The 20,597-nt window shown below is 38.8% G+C and overlaps 14 protein-coding genes across 14 annotated transcripts; 6 read left to right on the top strand and 8 right to left on the bottom strand.

Moving 5' to 3' along the window:
• Positions 1-111: 111 nt before the first annotated feature.
• Positions 112-864, bottom strand: BXI1 (Bxi1p; the record flags this gene model as incomplete). The annotated part of the gene is made up of 1 exon (XM_454287.1): positions 112-864. One exon carries the CDS (start codon positions 862-864, stop codon positions 112-114), a length of 753 nt encoding a protein of 250 aa, XP_454287.1.
• A 439-nt stretch (positions 865-1,303) lies between these two features.
• Positions 1,304-2,518, bottom strand: MDH2 (malate dehydrogenase MDH2; the record flags this gene model as incomplete). Its single annotated transcript, XM_454288.1, has 1 exon — positions 1,304-2,518. One exon carries the CDS (start codon positions 2,516-2,518, stop codon positions 1,304-1,306), a length of 1,215 nt encoding a protein of 404 aa, XP_454288.1.
• A 1,489-nt stretch (positions 2,519-4,007) lies between these two features.
• Positions 4,008-5,312, top strand: TRM13 (tRNA:m4X modification enzyme; the record flags this gene model as incomplete). The annotated part of the gene is made up of 1 exon (XM_454289.1): positions 4,008-5,312. One exon carries the CDS (start codon positions 4,008-4,010, stop codon positions 5,310-5,312), a length of 1,305 nt encoding a protein of 434 aa, XP_454289.1.
• Positions 5,313-6,519: 1,207 nt separating this feature from the next.
• Positions 6,520-7,605, top strand: FBA1 (fructose-bisphosphate aldolase FBA1; the record flags this gene model as incomplete). Its single annotated transcript, XM_454290.1, has 1 exon — positions 6,520-7,605. One exon carries the CDS (start codon positions 6,520-6,522, stop codon positions 7,603-7,605), a length of 1,086 nt encoding a protein of 361 aa, XP_454290.1.
• Positions 7,606-7,985: 380 nt separating this feature from the next.
• Positions 7,986-8,981, top strand: PEX12 (ubiquitin-protein ligase peroxin 12; the record flags this gene model as incomplete). Its single annotated transcript, XM_454291.1, has 1 exon — positions 7,986-8,981. The coding sequence occupies one exon, from the start codon at positions 7,986-7,988 to the stop codon at positions 8,979-8,981; it is 996 nt and encodes a 331-aa protein (XP_454291.1).
• Positions 8,982-9,031: 50 nt separating this feature from the next.
• Positions 9,032-9,640, bottom strand: KLLA0_E07613g (uncharacterized protein; the record flags this gene model as incomplete). The annotated part of the gene is made up of 1 exon (XM_454292.1): positions 9,032-9,640. One exon carries the CDS (start codon positions 9,638-9,640, stop codon positions 9,032-9,034), a length of 609 nt encoding a protein of 202 aa, XP_454292.1.
• A 223-nt stretch (positions 9,641-9,863) lies between these two features.
• MRPL3 (mitochondrial 54S ribosomal protein mL44) lies at positions 9,864-10,811 on the bottom strand (the record flags this gene model as incomplete). The annotated part of the gene is made up of 1 exon (XM_454293.1): positions 9,864-10,811. The coding sequence occupies one exon, from the start codon at positions 10,809-10,811 to the stop codon at positions 9,864-9,866; it is 948 nt and encodes a 315-aa protein (XP_454293.1).
• Positions 10,812-11,155: 344 nt separating this feature from the next.
• Positions 11,156-12,661, top strand: MSS1 (Mss1p; the record flags this gene model as incomplete). The annotated part of the gene is made up of 1 exon (XM_454294.1): positions 11,156-12,661. One exon carries the CDS (start codon positions 11,156-11,158, stop codon positions 12,659-12,661), a length of 1,506 nt encoding a protein of 501 aa, XP_454294.1.
• KLLA0_E07679g (uncharacterized protein) lies at positions 12,623-12,937 on the bottom strand (the record flags this gene model as incomplete). The annotated part of the gene is made up of 1 exon (XM_454295.1): positions 12,623-12,937. The coding sequence occupies one exon, from the start codon at positions 12,935-12,937 to the stop codon at positions 12,623-12,625; it is 315 nt and encodes a 104-aa protein (XP_454295.1).
• A 244-nt stretch (positions 12,938-13,181) lies between these two features.
• On the top strand, positions 13,182-14,330 carry ANR2 (Anr2p; the record flags this gene model as incomplete). The annotated part of the gene is made up of 1 exon (XM_454296.1): positions 13,182-14,330. One exon carries the CDS (start codon positions 13,182-13,184, stop codon positions 14,328-14,330), a length of 1,149 nt encoding a protein of 382 aa, XP_454296.1.
• Positions 14,331-14,401: 71 nt separating this feature from the next.
• DCW1 (putative mannan endo-1,6-alpha-mannosidase) lies at positions 14,402-15,754 on the bottom strand (the record flags this gene model as incomplete). Its single annotated transcript, XM_454297.1, has 1 exon — positions 14,402-15,754. The coding sequence occupies one exon, from the start codon at positions 15,752-15,754 to the stop codon at positions 14,402-14,404; it is 1,353 nt and encodes a 450-aa protein (XP_454297.1).
• A 361-nt stretch (positions 15,755-16,115) lies between these two features.
• On the bottom strand, positions 16,116-16,613 carry UBC7 (E2 ubiquitin-conjugating protein UBC7; the record flags this gene model as incomplete). The annotated part of the gene is made up of 1 exon (XM_454298.1): positions 16,116-16,613. One exon carries the CDS (start codon positions 16,611-16,613, stop codon positions 16,116-16,118), a length of 498 nt encoding a protein of 165 aa, XP_454298.1.
• Positions 16,614-17,413: 800 nt separating this feature from the next.
• MAC1 (Mac1p) lies at positions 17,414-18,823 on the top strand (the record flags this gene model as incomplete). Its single annotated transcript, XM_454299.1, has 1 exon — positions 17,414-18,823. One exon carries the CDS (start codon positions 17,414-17,416, stop codon positions 18,821-18,823), a length of 1,410 nt encoding a protein of 469 aa, XP_454299.1.
• Positions 18,804-20,309, bottom strand: FMS1 (polyamine oxidase; the record flags this gene model as incomplete). The annotated part of the gene is made up of 1 exon (XM_002999353.1): positions 18,804-20,309. One exon carries the CDS (start codon positions 20,307-20,309, stop codon positions 18,804-18,806), a length of 1,506 nt encoding a protein of 501 aa, XP_002999399.1.
• Positions 20,310-20,597: the final 288 nt, after the last annotated feature.

Consider the following 20,597-nt stretch of genomic DNA (forward strand, 5'->3'; position numbering starts at 1 on the left):
CTTGTAATATTGAATCTGGGTATCGACTCTTGAGACATAAAGGGTAGTTCAGAACATATTTTTACTTGGACATAAGATGTATTTACATGTTTTGTAAGTATGCAAAAGGTGTTAATCGTCTTGATTTCTTGACATGATCCGTAGAATGTATAAAAATAGGTTGATGATATCCAAATACAACATCATAGCACATTTGATCTCTTCACCGACGAGAACTTTTCTTAGGATTAATTGCGTGTCGACGAATATATAGACTGTGAAGAGAATAACTCCAACCCAACTCATTAACAAGTCTGTATTTGTGTCAAAGTGGAAGAAAATAGATGATATTGAGAACCCTATCATTACCCACAAAAACATATTCAACCAATAGTACCATTTTTGGAAGTCATATATCTGGAAATAGTTTGTAGAAAGCAAAGTACTGGTGATTCCGATAACAACGAACAAAGTCATCATAACGGCATTAAGTATGACCTCTCCTTTATAAATAACCACCACTATGGATAATGAGTAAGCTTCTGCCATTGTGAAAAGTATCAATAATGCTAACTGCTGAGGGAAGGATAGTACGTACCATGGTTCATTTTCCTCATCAGTGGAGGATGGAGCAAAACTTAGCCATATACATGTTACCAACCCGATGAAAATGGCTATAAAACTGAGCCACGGTTTCGTTATAATGAATAATTGTAAGCCTGGGGTGTTATAAACGTATAGTCCAAATGCAAAGGTTAAAGTCAACTGAAAGAGCAAGATCGAATAGACATTCTTTAAAAACCCTAATCTTATTTCATTCTCGCATGAACTGACACTTGTTGAATATTTGAAATCCTCTGGTACAAAGGGTGTTGTCTCAGACATATCCTATAGAGTTGTATTGTATATGATGAACGTGTTGTTGGGAAATAGGTTTCTTTGATGAAGATCTCTCCCTTAACTCTTATTTTATGTGGTAATGGGCATGTTTAAAATCTGTCTTCGTAATTTTCTATGTTATTTTTTTAAGTATCTAAATTGACAATAAGGTTCATAATATAGAAACATCTGAAATATAATAGATGATTTGAATATCGTTAATAATATATGACTACTTAAATGAGTAAAAGTATAAAAGAAATAAATATGTGCGTAAATGATAGCTGAGTTGAGCAGAAGATTATGGGTTAGTTGATGTGATGATGGACATTAAAATTTCATTAAAAAAAACCGTTAATAAGACGTGATGAGAACGATGACGAAACCCATCAGAAAACAAAGAAAAAAATGATATGCTTATAAACTGGAAAATAGAATCAAATCATTATACCAATTTTAGACCAGTTTCGATGTTCCCCTCTAGTGTTTTCAAGCAAATTGGCAACAAAGTGTCACGTTCGTAAGAATCAAGATTTTCCAAAATTTCATAGTGAATCTTCTTGATACCGTTTCGATTAATGGATAATGGGATAGAAAAGTATAGTAAATCGTTGATGTATCTAGATCTCAATTCATTGGATCCAGGTGCAATTTCTTGATGATTTCTGTTTGTGAGTGGAACGTACATGACAATGTCGTCGATGGTATCTGTGTTACCAACTAATAAGTCAATGAATTTAGCTGCGATTTTGAATCCAGCATATGCCATAGACAGTGTTGCGCTACCATTACCGTTCTTAGCCTTGACGATTTCATCACCACCGTACTGAACTCTGTGAACCATTTTCAGTCTCATGCCATTATCCAACAAATTAGCATATTCCGGATCCCTCTCCAACGTAGAGAAAACAGGAATAATGGTATCCCCAGAGTGACCACCGATGACTGGAATCACAGGGGATGTGTTTGATTTAAAACCGTTCAGTTGTTGGACAAAAGTGGAAGACCTGACCAAATCCAATTGGGTGATACCGTACACTCTTGATTCGATGTTTGAGTTGCCATTTGCATCGCTTCTAATCAAAGTATTAGTCAATAGCGGGACCAAAGAGTTGATAGGATTAGATATAACCAAAACATGAACTTTGTTTAAGTCACAGTACTTGGCGATATCTTCACCTAGCGATTTGATGATCTTTGCATTGACACCAATCAAATCGTCACGTGACATACCCGGTTTTCTTGGAACACCAGCTGGAATGATAACCACACTAGCATTACTCAAGCATTGGCCAATACCACCATTGCTGTCATCCGGGTAGTGTGCTGTTGTTGTGATTGGAGTATCTATGTGGGATAAATCTGCTGCTGTACCTACGATGGCGTCCTTGTTGACATCGTATAACGACAAACGAATATGAGTTGACGTTTCATGTGGTAACAAAAACCCTGCGTTCGATTTTAACAATAGCGACAAAGATTGTCCAATACCACCAGCTGCTCCTAGCACAGAAATCTTTAAGATCTCCTTTTCTTGAGCGTTAACAGCAGGCATTTCTTTATGAAAGAAGTTGAAATTAATAATAGTTTTAATAATAAGTGCTGTGAGGATTAGTCGTAGCACTTGTCGATTACACACAGAATCAAAAGAGAAAGACATATGTCTAACAATAAGAAGGGGGGTACAAAAATGTTTCGAAAGGGAAGACAATGCCTATTCAAACGAATATTCCTCTCTTTATATATACATATATGTGTATATTTTTATATTTACATTTGCATAAAAAGATATATGCATGTAATTATAATCGATGATCTATTCGGTAAAATAACGTAAACTTCAATTAAAAACCGGATAAGATTGAAACCGAAAGATAAACAGTATAATAATACGAAATCAAACGAAATAATTCTGGAAATCCACAACTCAGAAGTACCATCATGAATTGCTTAGACAAGAATACTAGAAACGTACCTGTATTGTTACTAAGGCTTGTTCTTTGATCATCCATTTTGTGTAAGTGATGATGCCTACTTAATTGTAAATAATACCCTGTTTCCAGGCCAGATAGAACTGTACACAGAATAAAAGCAGTTGCACTACAAAACGGATTTTCTATTGAGTAGAGAACATTGAAAAAAAATGTTTTTTTTTTTTGTTTTTTTTTTTTTTGGCTCAAGTTCTTAAGAAAACGGCTCAGTGAAAGGAATTACTTTTGTGATCTACTGGCGTCAAAGGGGAAATACCTAGAAAAGTGGGTAATTGTCATAGTGAAACTGTTGAAACTGATGATAACCGAAAGTGGTGTTTGTTAGTTACCAGGCACAGAATTATCGAAAACAGATGGAGTTACAGTAAACCCGATTAATGACTGTGACGCAGGCGCAGGACCTTAAGACCATTTTTGTTCCGTTATCTGTCCATACAGGCGCGTTACCCTGAGAATAAGGGGTTACAACAAGAACAAAATCATTAGAATAAATCAACAATCCTCAGATATTGCTGTAGACGATGATGTGATCAGTTTTTCCGTGAGGCTTTAATAATGGCTCATGCGGTTGTGGAATCAGGAGAAAAGAAGGAGTAAGCAAAAAAAATACAACAACAGCGCTGTTGGTTGTATGCCCGCTGTCCCAAGCTTAGATCCGAACAAACGCAAGGAATTGGGGGAGATAGACATTGAATGGTGTTCCGTTTAGTTTCATAATGTATACCATAGGATGTAAGTGAGAACGGCGGTTGATTCGGTCACGCAAACGCCAATAAGACTGTTAAACATACGCAGGATTTTGTCAGCAAGATTCTTTTCTGCCGTTTCTTTTTACCGAAAATATTCTTGTGTCAGGTCATTCAAAGATGACAGAAAAACGTGATCAATGAAGAGTGGGCAGAAAGGTGGGTTGACTGCAGCGACCAGATTAGGCAACAGAACCGCTGATCATGAGCATGTGACCTTAAAATATCATGGCTTACGAACTCCACCAAACCACTTGGCTCTTCGATTGTTAGTTTTATTTTATTTTTTTTTTTTTTTACAACAAGAGATTTGTGAAATCATCATCTCGAGATGAGATACGAGATGAGGTGAAATCAAATGGTTTGTGATTGTAATCATGGCGTCTTTTCTATAAGCCATAATTGAAACATAATGATGGCTGTTACAGTATCAGGAAATACCGGACAGTCAACCGCTGAAAGACTGCAATGTGAGTTTTTTCTCGTGAAAAAGAAGCGACAGTGCGGAATGACAAGACGAGCTGGTTCCCAGTTCTGTTCAGAACACTCTACTGATAGCGACAGAGTTCCTTGTCCATTGGACCCTTCTCATACTGTGTGCTTGAGTAAGATGCGTGTGCATATGAGGAAATGCAATAAATTTAGACATGATGTTTCATATCAAGCAAAACAGCGCGAAATTCCATGGTTTAAAGAAGGACTTAATTCCATCAGTAACGGGAAGTCAGACAGTAAGCCGGCAGATGAGACACTAGTTAAGTCAGTGAGTTTGATTCAGAAGATATTTCAAAATGAATTTGGTGACGAACCTCCGTTGCCATTAATCGAGAAACAAAACGAACTCTTGGAACGTACGGAACGGTACAAGACTTTGGTTAATAGGAAACATGCAAGACAACAATCATCGTTGATTCAACATCTTAAAGAGTCCAAACTATGGCCAAGTTTAGAATCATGTGCAGTGAACAAGACACTGGAATACATTGAACTTGGTTGTGGGAGAGCTGAATTTTCAAGGTACGTTAATATCGCTACAAATCTGGACCAAAAGGAGCATTCTCATGAAAAGCCAGAGTACAAAGCCGTCGCACCCTCCTTCACCCTCATTGACAGAGCCTCTCAAAGGTTACGTTTTGATAATAAGTTCAGTTCTGACATCGGAACCGAAGTTCAAATCAGACGTGAGAAGATCGATATTAAGGATCTTAGATTGGATGCAGTACTCCACGATGCATCTCAATACGTGGCTATCTCAAAACATCTATGCGGTGTGGCCACAGATTTATCGCTAAGATGCCTTTTGAACAGCGATAAATGCAAGGCAAACCTTAGAGGAATACTTATTGCAATGTGTTGTAGACACGTATGTCAATCTTCTGAGTATGTGAATCAAGAGTATATCAAAGGTTTACTGAAAAGACAGACCGATGGTTCGATGGCGTATTCGGAATTCTTCCAATGCTTAAAGAAATTCTGTTCCTATTGTACGTGCGGATTGAGACCAGATATGGACCCCAACAGTGGTTCGGAGGACCATATAACGAAATTGACGCACAACGAGAGGCAACGCATTGGACACATGGCAAGGAGGATCATAGATGAAGGAAGAGCCCAGTTTCTACAATCAAAAGGCTTCGAAACAGTTTTGTTCAAGTACACAGACAGCGCTGTCACTTTGGAGGACACTGCGCTATTGGCATTGAGGAAGCATGATTAAACCAGGAGGACCCTCCGCTTAACCTACCTGTACATATCTTACGTAAAAAAGTGTATCTTCTGGCAGCATAATGATGCAGGATGCAGAGAACAAAATGTGGTACTAATAAATGCAAATGCACTGAGAGTTTGAATTGTTTTCCCGTGCTACGAGCTTCTTAACAATACCCTAGATGGAAACAAAGGTCACATGTACAGTAACGGTTGCCCATTGCAATAAGGGTAACAACAAGATGATGACACCGCCGGGACAAAATTTGTCCCGGAATTTGAGACGGTTTTCCCTCTCCGACCATTATAATCGGAACAACCACTCCAACAGTGGGAGTTACCAAACAAAACTGCACGGATTTCTTCCGTTCCCCAAAAATTTCAGCTTCCTCCATTAAAAGTGGAAGCCCTATTTCACGTGAGAGGTGGCCTGACAGAGAACTGAACAAAAAAAAAAAAAAGAAAAAGAAAGCCAAACAAAATCCGCAGCTGGAACCTTAATTACTGGACGCCCGACTTCTTGAAAAACACACTGGCATTAAACAAGAAGCTACCAGAATGTGTTCACGTACAGGCAGTTGGTGTTCTGTGTTCTTACAAAAAAGTTTCGCCTTAGTCGCAGTGAGAACGTGCAATAAGCTGATCTACTCAACGCAACTGACAAAGACTAGCAATAACTGCCACATGATATTCTCAAAACCCACTTTGCGATGCAATTGAGCGATGTATAATCACACCAACCAACATACGTGTTTCTAGAAATTGGCAGTTTTGCCCGGCCTGATTGCCTAGATAGTGCAGTGGCAGTTGGAACACCTGTCGCAAGCTCTCTTCATATCATCATCTTTATCCCTCTTTTCTGAGTGATGTTCTGTCTGGATAATTATCTTCTTCCGTCTATCTTCTTCTAAATTGATCAGTATCATAATATGGAAAAAAAGGTTGTTCGTGAATTTTTCCTCCATTCAATTCATATATAATAAGAACAATGAATTGCATACTTCCCAAATCTTGATAATTCGTTTTAATATCTATCAGTAGTTGTTTATATTCAATTATATCTTGTGTATACAAAACCATCATCCAAAAACCAATCCAAGTTTCGTTTGACTTATAACCAATAGTACCAAAAATTAAACCTTAATTTTGAAGTACTTTATAATTTAAACTTAATACGAATTAAACCAAAAAACCCACAACACGTAAAAGAAATTACAATGCCAGCTCAAGACGTATTGACCAGAAAGACCGGTGTCATTGTCGGTGACGATGTCAAGGCTTTGTTCGACTACGCTAAGGAACACAAGTTTGCCATTCCAGCTATCAACGTGACCTCTTCTTCCACTGTTGTTGCTGCTTTGGAAGCTGCTAGAGACAACAAATCTCCAATCATTTTGCAAACTTCCAACGGTGGTGCTGCTTACTTTGCTGGTAAGGGTGTTTCCAACGAAGGCCAAAATGCTTCTATCAGAGGTTCTATCGCTGCTGCTCACTACATCAGATCCATTGCTCCAGCTTACGGTATCCCAGTTGTTCTACACACCGATCATTGTGCTAAGAAGTTGCTACCATGGTTCGATGGTATGCTAAAGGCTGACGAAGAATACTTCGCTAAGCACGGTGAACCATTGTTCTCCTCCCACATGTTGGATTTGTCCGAAGAAACTGATGAGGAAAACATTGGTCTATGTGTCAAATACTTCACCAGAATGGCCAAGATCCACCAATGGTTGGAAATGGAAATCGGTATCACCGGTGGTGAAGAAGATGGTGTCAACAACGAAGGTACTTCTAACGACAAACTTTACACCACTCCAGAAACTGTTTTCTCTGTCCACGAAGCTTTGTCCAAGATCTCTCCAAACTTCTCCATTGCCAGTGCCTTCGGTAACGTCCACGGTGTTTACAAGATCGCCGCTGCCCTAAAACCAGAATTGTTGGGTACTTTCCAAGACTACGCTGCTAAGCAATTAAACAAGAAGGCAGAAGACAAGCCATTGTACTTGGTCTTCCACGGTGGTTCCGGTTCCTCCACCAAGGACTTCCATACTGCCATCGATTTCGGTGTCGTAAAGGTCAACTTGGATACTGACTGTCAATTCGCTTACTTGTCCGGTATCAGAGACTACGTCTTGAACAAGAAGGACTACTTGATGACCCCAGTCGGTAACCCAACCGGTGAAGACTCTCCAAACAAGAAGTACTACGACCCAAGAGTCTGGGTTAGAGAAGGTGAAAAGACCATGAGCAAGAGAATCACTCAAGCTTTGGAAATCTTCCGTACTAAGGGTGCTTTGGAATAAAGTTCTTTTGTTTAGTACCATTATCCCAAACAATTTAACTTATAATTTTCTATATACAATTTAAATACCAGAACGCATGAAATGATCAAATGAAGACATCTGAACCATTAGTTACAAAATGATTGGCAGGGATCCGCTGTGCATCGGATACGTTCACCAGTGTTATCCTTGGACGCTACCGAGGACTTACCTGTTATCGAACTGCATTTGTCTTTTTCTCTCACGTGATCGACTTTGTCTCATAGTCCAGTTTGGCTTAAATATGAAAGCAGAGTTAAAAAACATAGGAACAGTTACAATCAAACAAAGTCACGTTCATAGTCCCTTAACACAATTACAACTCCAGAAACAAATACAAGAAACAGGGAGGACTCAAAGCGATGGATTTTTACTCCAATCTCCCGGTGAATTTACAACAACCGACTTTATTCGAAATACTCTCTGTCAATGAAGTGAAGAAGTTAATCAAACCAACTTTAAGGTATATTTTCTCCATTTATCTCCAATATAGAGGACCAACACGATGGCTGTTGAAGATTTTTAATAAATTTGACTTCATAATCTTGGTGATTAAATCTTTGGTTGAATACAGACATTATAAAACAACAGGTGCCACAATTCTTGACAAGTTCTATGGATTGAAAAGGTTTTCTAGATTCCCTAAATTAACCTTTCTAGGAATTTGGTTGAATGACTGTTTATTCGAATACGTTAGTGATATCTGTGAACAATACCATGAGCTCTTGCAGTCCAGAAAATTGACGAGCCCAGAATTGAGCTCATGGCAACAATGGTTTGATGCCTATTATCCTAAGCTACAGAAGACTATCAAAGTGATAAATTTCTGTTTCAAATTAAAGTACTTGCGTCATTCAAAAGACACTGATATGATCCATTTCATAACACAAATAAGATACCAACGATACCAAGAACCCGAAGAAGGAATTGCAAGTAGGAAAAATACTTTAACTCTTTCTGAACGTCGTCGTAAAAGAACTAATTTACCCAGAATATTAGCTATGACCAAGGATGCAGTGGAGAGCACATCGACCATGTTCTTGGACAAGTTATTCCCGAGCTTCCTAGTGATGATCAGAATTTTACAAATTATCAATCAGCGGCCTGAATTATTCAAGAAAGAGATACGAGTAAAGAGACCAAAACCTCCAGTACTACCTGGCGTAGCATCAGAGGTGGATAACAATGATACGACTGACGTATGTCCCCTATGCGGCGAAGAAATAACAGAACCTGCCATGATTTCATCTGGATATGTCGCTAATTTAGAGTGTGCCAAGAAATGGGTAAGCACAGAAAATACATGTTTCGCGACTGGTGTGCCCATAGATAAACGCATCCGTAAGTTATTAATATAGTTTTGCATTAATTTAGTAAATGAATAATGAGAATAATTGAGCCAGTAGCATTAGAATAATTCTGCATTGGTTTCCATTTGATTGAACATCGTTTGCATCATCATTATATCAGATTCCAGCCTAGAGATTTCTGAATCTAAGTCTGGAGCCGATGTTCTACTGTATCTTAGCTTTAATAACCAAATTTCTTTCAAGATTTCATCGCTTGGTCTATCATTATCTTCAAGATATTGAATCATCCTATCCAAATGATCTTTTAAATCACGTTTTAATAGTTTTAAATCGGAATGATCATCCTGAATTTCTACTCCACAGTTGATTAGCTTATAAGGATATCGTACACTCTCATGCCATTGTATCAAATTGCTAGTTTCAGGGAAGTAATGGAACTTGGATTTAATAATGTATTGTTTCGAATTCAACGACTGTAACATGTCATCGTAATCGTAAATGTCCGGGTCAACCATTAGGATTCCAATTGGATCAGAGGATTTCCAGCTGAAAAGGCTGAGCTTCGTATCAACGTTTCCAACTCCATCACACAGAAAACACTGTGATGCTATTTCATTTTCCAATACAAGGATAAATAGTAACGGACCTCCTTTACTTTCAATGATCGTCGAATTAACTTGCAGCAGAACTTCCTCCTTCAAATCCATATCTTGATCAAATAATGCAGAACAGGATCTAGCTATAAATAAGGCAAGGCCTCAAGACACAACTAAGTTTCGTACAACCTCCTTTTTTATTTCGTTCGAGTACAACAGTGTATGAATTACTATTATGTATTTGTATATTATATTTACAGGGAAAGAAATCTTTAAAAGTTGATCTCAACTGAAAAGGATTATGTGGAAAACATACATTGCTGATGCGGCCTGTCTATACTAACACTTCGCCTTGGTCAATAACGACATTCTGTTGGCCATGCACTGGTTCGTAACAGTACCATTTCAACAAAGCGTCTGTAGCGGCTCTGGCTTTAGCTTCTTTCAAAGATGAACCGTAACCCTCGCCTAATTTCTCTTCACCACTGAAAACGCCAACGATGAACAAGGGTGATTTAGACAATCTACCGTTTTCTGCAAGTAGTTTCGATACCGGTCTTTCCAATCCTTGGCGACGGCACAAAGCTGCCAGTTCTCTGGTTGGTTGTTCGAACGCGAACAAATCTTTAACGTCCAGCTTTCTGGACAAAATATGATCTGCGATAAACTTATGTGTCTGGTTGAAATCTTTGTCGACACTGTATACAGCGGCGAATATACTCCTTACGGCAACTGCCATAGCATTGTTCTCAGTGAAGTTATGCAATTCATCTACGGAATTTTGGAAATAACGTAGTTTACCCAATGTAATGGTAACATTTTCTTTCTTTGCATATCTATCCACTACACTTTGAGTTTCCGGTTCTATACCCCAGGAACGACCGACATTGCTCAAAACATGGTCGTTAATATATGCATCCACAGCAGCATTCAAAACCACACCCGGTAGCCTAGGATATTTTTTCATTAGCTCGGATGTAACTGCCAAAGTTAAAAGACTCTTACCAAAAATGTTCAAACTGACATTGTCATAGTTCACTTCCCCACTAGAACGACACGTCAAACATCTGGACAAAAGAGAATAGGATAAGCCTTGAGGCAATCTTAATCTGGAATGGAGTGCAACTAAATTGGGGCTTGTTAGTTCATGTGCAGGGTTCTTTAACAGTGTACTGATGGTATTCTTATATTCTTTCAATGATGACAGTTCTGATTGGTACAACCTGGCACAAGAAGCAAATCCTCGCACTCGCACAGGGTTCAATAGCTTCAAAACAGACATCCTTCTTTAACCCCCCTCGATGGTGATGTTGATTGCTGTATATATCAATGGCAAACCTCACCAATAGCTCACTGCATCACTCAACTTCTTTCCATCCTCTCTCTGTAACTCTTTCACTAAAATTTTTTTTCAATATTTCGATACTGAGATCTGCAATTACCCGGATATAGTAGACTGTTGATGTTTTCCGAGTAGTCACGTGATAATAATATGTTTTCACAGACATCTCATTATTCCAGATTCTTTCTGATACGGCGCACTTATGCTATGGATTGTCGATGAATCGGTAGCTAAACATATTTACAGACTATTCTAAACTACCATAAATTGCAGTTGGAATCGTAATGGTAGTCTACAAGGATCCCACTCTCATTTGGTTCAATTTTTCGCAAAAAGTGATGTTCAGCCCAATGTTGCGACGGTTTTATAGTGTTCCAGCGACATTTTTCCATCCTACAGTGTATGCATTATCAACGCCATCAAATCAGCACTCTGCAATAGCTATAATTAGGATATCGGGTACACATTCAAAGTATATCTTAAAAAAATTGTCGCCAAAAAAACCGCTACGGCAGAGGAAACCGATGATTCGGTCATTATATGATCCCAAGGCATCAACTCTGATAGATGAAGCGTTAGTCTTGTACTTCCCACAACCACGGACCTTTACAGGTGAAGATTTAGTGGAATTGCATCTACATGGGGGGAAAGCTATTATAAAGGCAGCGTTAAACTCAATCCAGGGTTTGCGGGACTCTGAAAGAGATATTCGTATGGCGATGCCGGGAGAATTCAGTCGACGAGCTTTCCAGAATGGGAAAATGGATTTGTTGAAGCTTGAAAGTATCAACAATATGATTCATTCAGATACAGAATTACAGCGATTGTCTGCATTGCATGGCAATCAGACCGTAGACATTTTCCATGAATGGCGACAAGAGATTATAGAGCAGATCGCTAAACTAACTGCAATTATTGATTTTGGTGAAGATATCGAAACGGAAGATATCGATTCTATAGTGAATGGTGCCAATGATAAACTTTTACAACTATACAAAAAAGTGACTCGATTCATGGTGAAATTAGATAGAATGGCTGTCTTGAACGATGGGATAAAGTTAACATTGTTGGGTGAACCAAATTCCGGGAAGTCATCATTAGTTAACGAAATATCTCAAGACGACGTTGCGATTGTCAGTGATATACCGGGCACCACAAGAGACTCTATCGATGTAATGATGGACATTAACGGTTTTAAATGTATCTTGACTGACACGGCAGGGATCAGACAGGGAACTTCAGATTCTATTGAGATCAAAGGTATTGACAGATCCAAAAAGAAAAGTTTACAAAGTGACTTAGTGGTATTGGTCATTGATGTATCTAACCCAAATATAAGTAAACATTTTGAAGAATTTATCAAGGATAACTTATCTGATAAACCTTTAATTGTCGTGTTGAATAAATCGGATTTAGCTACTGAAACCCAGTTAAAATACTTAATTGAAAAGTTCGATGCAGAATTTAAAGCCCTGAAAATTCATACAGTCTCTTGCTTAACCAAAATTGGATTGGAACCATTAGTTAAGACCTTGACATTAAGTTTCAGAAGAATCTCGGCAACTGAGAATGAAGATCCAGTCACCGTGTCCAATAGAGTCAAAGAAATTTTAAGCACTGATATTCTATTCGGCCTAGATCAGTTCTTCCAGCACAAGAATGACGATATATTAATAGCTTGCGAATCACTTAGAATAGCTTCCGATGGAATTGGGAAGATAACTGGTGATAACGTTGACTTGGAAGAGGTTTTAGACGTTGTCTTTTCGAAGTTTTGTATCGGCAAGTAATTGTAAATAGTTTTCCCATTCATCTGCCAATTCTTCCAATTCTTGCACTTGCTTTTCTAGTTTATTCAATCTGCCAGAAAGCCGTTGTTTCTCATCGACCCAATCACTAATGCCGTCATCTTTCTTGATTTTACTCTGTAAATATTCTAGTTTACCATAATTTTGTTCAGTCTCTTGCTCAAAACTCGACACTCCAGTTGCAGTTACGAAATCAATTCTTTGCTGAATCCCATCCACCAATTCTTCGAGTTTGGATTTCAAAGCCTTTCCCCTCATTTTAAAGCTTTACGTTCAGACAAGTGGTCTATGACACCTGTGTAAAGACGATCATAGGATTTTGATGTGTCAATATTCCTTTAAATTGATATGAATATTTCAAGATTTTGAAGTTTTAAACAATAAATACCTTAAATTAACATAACAGAGTTGAACATCCACGGACAACCAACGAAACAGTAGGATATGGGAAGTTCAGCGAGTGCAAAAGTCTGGCGCATAATCCAATTCCACAGTAGTTACAATGGTTATATTTGTCCATGAATTTGATGTACTTAAAGGTAATACGTTGGTATGGACCAATGGTGATGCCAAGACTTTGGAAGGGTTAGAATATACTGTTCTACCATCAGGCATTCACCTGAGAAATACAGACACAGTATACTTCAAATTGGATGGGAAACCGGGATTAGCGGTTTTTAAACAGAATACCATGGAGCTCGAAGCCTCTCAACATCACATCGATCGATCAAAGGTAAGAATGTTCAGTTTTGGGACGATTTTTGACCATCCCATGGACTATGAACAGTTGTCTCTTTATGAAGGTGGAATGAAAGATGCCTTAGAAAGATGGTGGAAAGACCAGGATTATTCTGTATTGGAAGAATGGGATGAAAAGCAAAACGGTGACGATACTTCTAACTTTGATTTTAATGGGACTTGTCTAACGATAGGTCCAATTGTGTTACAATTATGGCGTTGTGCATTACTTCAGGAAAGAATATTAATCTTAAACAAGGGCGTTGAAGTCAAAAAGTGCAATCAGCTTTGTCATCTATTAACTAAAATGGCAAGTTTAGAGGGTGGAACTTACTGTAATGCCATGACAATTACGATGCTAAATGCGGATCAGTTCAAGAGTTTTGAGGCCTGGTGCGCGACCACGAGTGATGAAATATTAATATACGATACAGATCTCTTCGACAAGCTTGTTATATGGGATCCTAATGGAATCCATCTCAGGGACAGTATGAAGGAAATCAAATGCAATGAAGTGGATTTCACAGTTTTCAAGTCCTTGACCTCAGATGATTTGTCTACCTTCAATTATCAATACGAATCTTCCATAATTTGGTCCAAACTTATAATTGATGGATTATTCATGCTTTTCACGGGAAATTTATACAAACCATGGTATCATCTTGAGTTGGCTCCAATTGAACATCCGGATTTTGTTCAATATTTCTCCGAAAGAACCCACGATATATACCAGCGTTTAAAAGCGATAGTGGAACTATTTCCTACTCAGGATTCCATTTATCAAAATGCCAATATTTTGATAGACCTTCGGTTGGACTACTTCAATGACACGGACTTTATACGGCAACTATCACAGCATTGGTTCGAGAAACCTGTCATACCCAGTTATATAGACCTTAGTTTCTTATTTTAAACGAGATATACGTTTAAAACAGGTTTCTACTTAAATATACATAGTTTAATTAACTCTCCGAAAGTATACATCTAAATTATGAGCCAAACAACTGACCCAATAATTGTTATACCAATTACAGCGGTGATGATACCAGCACCGGCTTGGTCACCTTTACCGATTGTTAAGGGTGCCAAATTAGTTGGAGATTGTTCGGTACCTGCAGCTGGGTTACCAGCCGAAGTACCACCGTCGTCAGCTGTGTATGGAGCAGGCCTGTCCAAACATCTTAGGTTTTGCATAACTTCTAATGCAGCCATTTGTTCACCTAAACCATATTTACCGTCCCATCCACCGTAGAACCAGTTCAAACCACAAGTATGGCCATCAGTACCACCTGAACATGAATCAGCAGCACCTTGAGCCGATGCTTGTAGCAATGCTAAAACAGTATCTCTCGTCTCTGGGACTAACTGCGCTGTCAAACCTAAAAATCTAGAGAAATATGCCTTGAAAGAACGTTGATCATTGTTACAATAACCTGAACCTTGACAAGCGGCTTCATACATGATACTATTATTAAAGAAGATACCGGAAGAGTTTAAGAAATTCTTTGTTCTTTCATGCCAGGTCTCTGATTCTGTGAAATTGTACAAGTAAGCGCTACCGGATAACATTAGCCCTTGATTGTATGTCCACTGATATTTCACAGTGTCAGTACAATTTTCCTCGATCGAGGCACCGTCATAGACATAATATTGGGTTGGCTCCTCATCAACTAACAATTGGATATCTTGCATCCAATCGTAGATTTTTTCTGCCCATTCTGTGTAAGAACTGTTCCCGGTATAACGGGCCAATCTTGCAGACAAATGGAACAAAGCCGCGTTAGAGACAGAGTTCTTGTAATCGTAACCGGAGTTCCAGGTGAAAATTTGCCATCTAAGACCACCACCACACGAATCCATATCCCAACGAGATGACATCGTGTTAAACACAGCTTGTGCTAAATATAACCATTGTGGTTCATCGTCAGGAGGGTTTGGGTAGTTTCTTTCAGCAGCTGCCATAACAGCGAAACCCCAAAAGGCTTGATCATCGTTACCTTCAGTAACTGTTTGATTCAAAGGCATATAGTCGTGGTTATCACCGGTTTGATACAATAAAGCTTGGGTAAGTATATCGTTATAAGTATCATTTTCCATATAAAACCAGTAATCTAGGATGGAACCCCAAGCACCACCGGCTTGCCACCAATAACTGGGACTAGCAAACATACCAATAGTTTTACCATACTGTAGACCAGTATAATAGTCCATCAGACCATATGCAACAAGAGATGTAGCATTTTTCAATGAATTCAAATCATTAACATCTAGATCAAGACCAAACGACACTGAACTGAAAAGCGTCACAAGGGACAGCACCAGCTTAAAAACTCTCATACTCTGTCCACAGAAGACACACGTCTAAACAGTATAGTATACAGAGCGTTGCAATCCGATTCAATCCCTGGATGTATTAGTTCTACCTTAGTAGCTCAACACAGACCATCGGATCGGGTGTTCGTTTTGATTCACCAAAAATAATTATTTCAAACTGTGCGTAATTCTCTCTTTATGGTACATGTGCGAAAAATGCTGAAGAGAACAACAGACTTATTGATAGAAACTAAAAGGATAGACAAACGGCAGGTGAAACCACTCAATGGTGGTATCATCTTCGGATCCAGTCAGTAAGACAATTACTATTTTTTTATTTCATATAAGTATATATATTACCCGTAACGAGGTGTTTTAACAAACCTTAGAAACCTAAAGATTTTAGCAAGTTCAACTTGACCTGTCTTTCGAATTCCGGTCTATTGTCTCTCCATAGAATGCAAGCGTCGATGTTAGCTCCAGACTCAATGTTTGGTTCACTTAGGATACTCATCACACTGAGCAATATCATTTCGACGCTTTGAACTGGTGACCATCTCTCACACTCGTGTTCGTACATATTTGGATCAGACCCAGGAGAGTGAAGAATGGATATACACACTTCACCGTTAGGATAGATATTAGGATGTAGAATACTAGGTTGGAACGTAAGTTTTGGAGGATTCAATGGATAATCTTTAGGGAAATCCAATCTTGCATTGAAGACGCCACCTTCGTAGCAGGAATCCGGTGGACCCATGATCAAACAATCCCACTGGAACAAATTCGAATCATCAATCGGACTGGCGAGTATTCCCTCTGGGCTATCCTTAGTCAATTTCTCTAGTTCTTTCAACAAACGTTTCTGTGCAGTCTTGGACATTGTATGCTCAACCCAGTTAACTTGTGAACACCGTACTCTCTATGCTTTTACAAACTCTTTATCTGCAGAGTATATTGTAACCTTGTTTGTATGTGTCATTATCATCATTTTCGTCAATAACTTTATACACTTTCAGATATTAGTTAATGTGGTGTAAGAAAAGTATCAGCCAACAGAGATATAATGGTGGTGGAACTGTGCCGAACATGATACACCTCGATCACGTATTGACATGATGTTTAACACTCAACTACCTGGTGGTATCGATTGGTTTGAACGAAGATGGAAGTCACGTGATTAATGTGCTGTTCACATCTTATCCGTTACCTACGCGATATCACAGATCTCTGGCAAATGCCTCATGTGTGTGTGTATTATACTTAGAAGAACCCAAGTACTACGCTACGCCATTCACAGGAATGTCAACTTTTGTACATTCCCCTCTTCTATTAATCGCTTTCTGTCTCTTGCTGTCATCTCATCGGGTTAAAAAAAATTCCGTCAATATGATTAAAGTTCAAACAAGAAGATCGACATACTCAGCAAAGACATCATCGATTATAACTGGCAAAGAATATAGGTCATAGCGTAGTAAGCCGTCTATTATTTTACGGAAGTAGTGACACCAGTCAGATTGGTTAAGGAATCAAAAGTTCGTTTAATTATTCTTCCTATATTTTGACTTGCCAAGAATAACGAGGTGCAGAAAGGATCGACGAAAACTATTGTGACAGAAGACACCTATCGAAAGGATTACTGTGTTAATATAGAAGAAGCCTTCCAAATTCTAATTTGAAGAGATGATAATTTTCAATGGTGAGAAATATTCATGTGTTTCTTGCATTCGTGGACATCGTTCTTCATCATGCAAACACAGTGAACGAATGCTTGTGAAAGTGCGGACAAGAGGCAGGCCCTCGCCGTTAGATATTCGCAAAGTGATATTGGTCGATAGAGCTTCCCGAGTTGAAGAAGTAGATGGCTCTGGTCAGGATAACGGAGCGGGGGACGAGTCGCAGTTGTGCTGTGGGATGAACAAGCAACCGGTACTCTTTTTAAGAGCTATTGCAACGAAGAAAGCGCTCTTAATCAACGGTGACTTGAAAATCATGGTAACCTCGGAGTCTGGTACCCCAGATTATGAAGTTGCTAGAAAGGTATCAGATGATAATAAATTCGTTACTGAACATGAATTTTTGCTCAACCATGTCAGTCCCCCGCCTTGTAAAAGTTGCAACAGCACTGTGAAGCGGGAGAATGAATCCCATTCTTTGGATGCAACAAATACAACTGAGAATTATGCCAAACGTGTCAAGTTCGAAAGACAAGATATGACGAATTTATCTAACCATGAACTTCTTTCTGCAGGTGACAATGTTCAGTTGAACTCGGTAGGAAACTCAACATTCCAAGATTCTGTTGTAGAACTGTTTACACAAAACGGTGCCTATTTAAGTACTACTTGTTCATGCAATGAGAACTGTCAATGCAACAACTGTCTGATACATAGAGAGGAAGCTGAATTAGAGAGGTATTTGACCGAATTAAACCAACCTATGATAAATCTAGGGAGTGCCCAAATTTTGACTGCCGATAGCTCTCAGGTGGAGCCATCCAAGGATTTCTTCCATGGCGAAACAGATGACCAAAATATGAGTACACTGTGCCTTTGTGAACCTGATTTCTGTACTTGCTTCAATTGTGAAGCGCATCCAGATGAGGTAGTAACGCTAAGCGAACTATTACTATACGGGGTATTGAATTACAAATGGAAGAAAAAGATGGTCATAAAATACAGAAACAAGGTAATACACTCTAAATACTGGTGGCATTATCTCACTGTCGAAATTCCATCGATGAATGAGAAACAGCTTCGGTCTCTCGATTTGATGGAATGGTTTGATAATCTAATAAGTAGCCATTCCGCTGAATTACCTGAAGCAAACGATTTGGTTCACTTTACAGATAGCCGGGGGAATGCTCACCATGGGAACCAAAATGACAATACTAAAAACCATATAAACATTAACAAGTCAATTCAGGACGATATGAAGAGACTGATGCCAAATTTCGGTAATAATAACGTCACACTTAAAAAGGATACACACAGTCCGAAGGGAGATAATAGAACCTTACTTACCGGCACAACTACTGCTGATACCCACATGAATATACACGATCCACTTAAATTTAATAATCTGATCCTGTAAATAGTTTTTCAATAATATAATTGGCCTCTCGTTTACCACTTTCCCAAGCACCATACGCACATCCAGCACCGTCCATTATCGTATGCTCTCCAGCAAACCTCAAATTACCTTGTCCAACGTTCAAAGCAATCACTAAGTCCATAGGGTCATCACCTGGTTGACAGGCGCTGTATGCACCAAGAGAGAAGGGATCAGAAGACCAATTACTAGTTAAAATATTCTTCAATATTGGAGTTTTTGATTCTTTGACTTCATCGTTTAAGTCTGATATGTAATCACTCGAACCCAAAGAGTTAAGCAACTTATTAAGTACAGGTCTGAAGAATTCTTCTACTTCTTCTGTTGTCAAAGTTTCAATATATTCAGTTACTGGTTGTTGAATCAAGGCAACAAAAGAAGCAGTATCAGTATGCTTGGCTAAGTTCAAGAAACATGTTGGATTTTTCCAACTATCTTCATGACTTCTTGGCAATTTTTGTTCGATATCTTTTAACAAGGTTTTGAGATCTTTAGCTGATCTAATGGATTCGACAAAATCCGTTGGTTGTTCATGCACCGTCAATATTCTTCCACTAGTTTTGGACCATTTGATGGAATCGAATTCAAATATAACTTTACCCAGAGACCCAAATGACGCCTTCGTAGTTATTGCCTCGAATATATCCCCATTCAATGGAGGTTCAAACCCGATACGAGCTTTCCTCATATGAGAAAATTCATTCTCCTCCTGCTCACAAGATATGGCCAACACAGATTGTGGTACTGTTACAATGCAATAATCACACAAATATTTACCCTTGTCAGTGTTGACTTGATATTTCCCATTTGACAATTTCTTAATCAGGTTCACAGATTCGCTCAAATGGATCTTATCCTTGACTGGATTCGAAATTCTAGCCAAAATTTTGTCATAGTGTAAAACTAACGCATTTCTTCCATTGTGTTCAATCCCAGACCACTTCCCACTTAGTGCATACCAATCAACACCATGCCACAATTCCATGTATCTTAACAATTGTGGTAAATGGTAGAGCTGTTCATCGGTCAAAAATTCTTTTCTACTGAAACAGAATTCGATACAAAGTTGAAAATAAGACACGTCTTCTACGTCAAGTGAATCATAATATCTCATCTCGACCCATTTCTCAAATTCATATGCTAAACATTCCAACTGATCCACTTCAAGAACTCCTAATTTTTTATCAACGAGGCATGCCCTGTCCTCATCATCGAATACAAACCCTGCCCTTTCGCTCTCGGGCAACGACATTTCTTCCATAAACAAACCATTGCTCAAAGTATCGTGATGCCAAGACCCGCCAATATCGTACTTGCCATTGCGACCTTGTCTGGTATTCAGCCTACCTCCGACACGATCACGTGATTCGATGCAAATCACCGATTCTATACCACTCTTGACCAGATCGCTGGTAGCTTTTAACCCAGAGATTCCCGCTCCAATGACAATAACACTATAATCTGTCATGATGATACGAAGCGAAGCACAGTGACTGCGGGACCAACAGACAGTCGTTAATCGGTGCCCGGAATGAGACAAGTGGTTGTTAAGAATTGTCACCATCTTTTTTTTTTTTTTCCTTTACTAATGCATACTGGCACCACCGCCATTAAGGTAGTCAAACTGGTAAGAAAATCCTAGAAACTGATTGGGAGATCATTGAGTCACGTGAACATATTTGTGGGGAGAATGCAATCCCACGGTACAAACCCTGGATGGACATGTCCGGCAAGTTCCACGGCCAAGATTGAAAAT

This window comes from Kluyveromyces lactis (assembly GCF_000002515.2).
Source record: "Kluyveromyces lactis strain NRRL Y-1140 chromosome E complete sequence".
Taxonomy (NCBI): Eukaryota; Fungi; Ascomycota; class Saccharomycetes; order Saccharomycetales; family Saccharomycetaceae; genus Kluyveromyces; species Kluyveromyces lactis.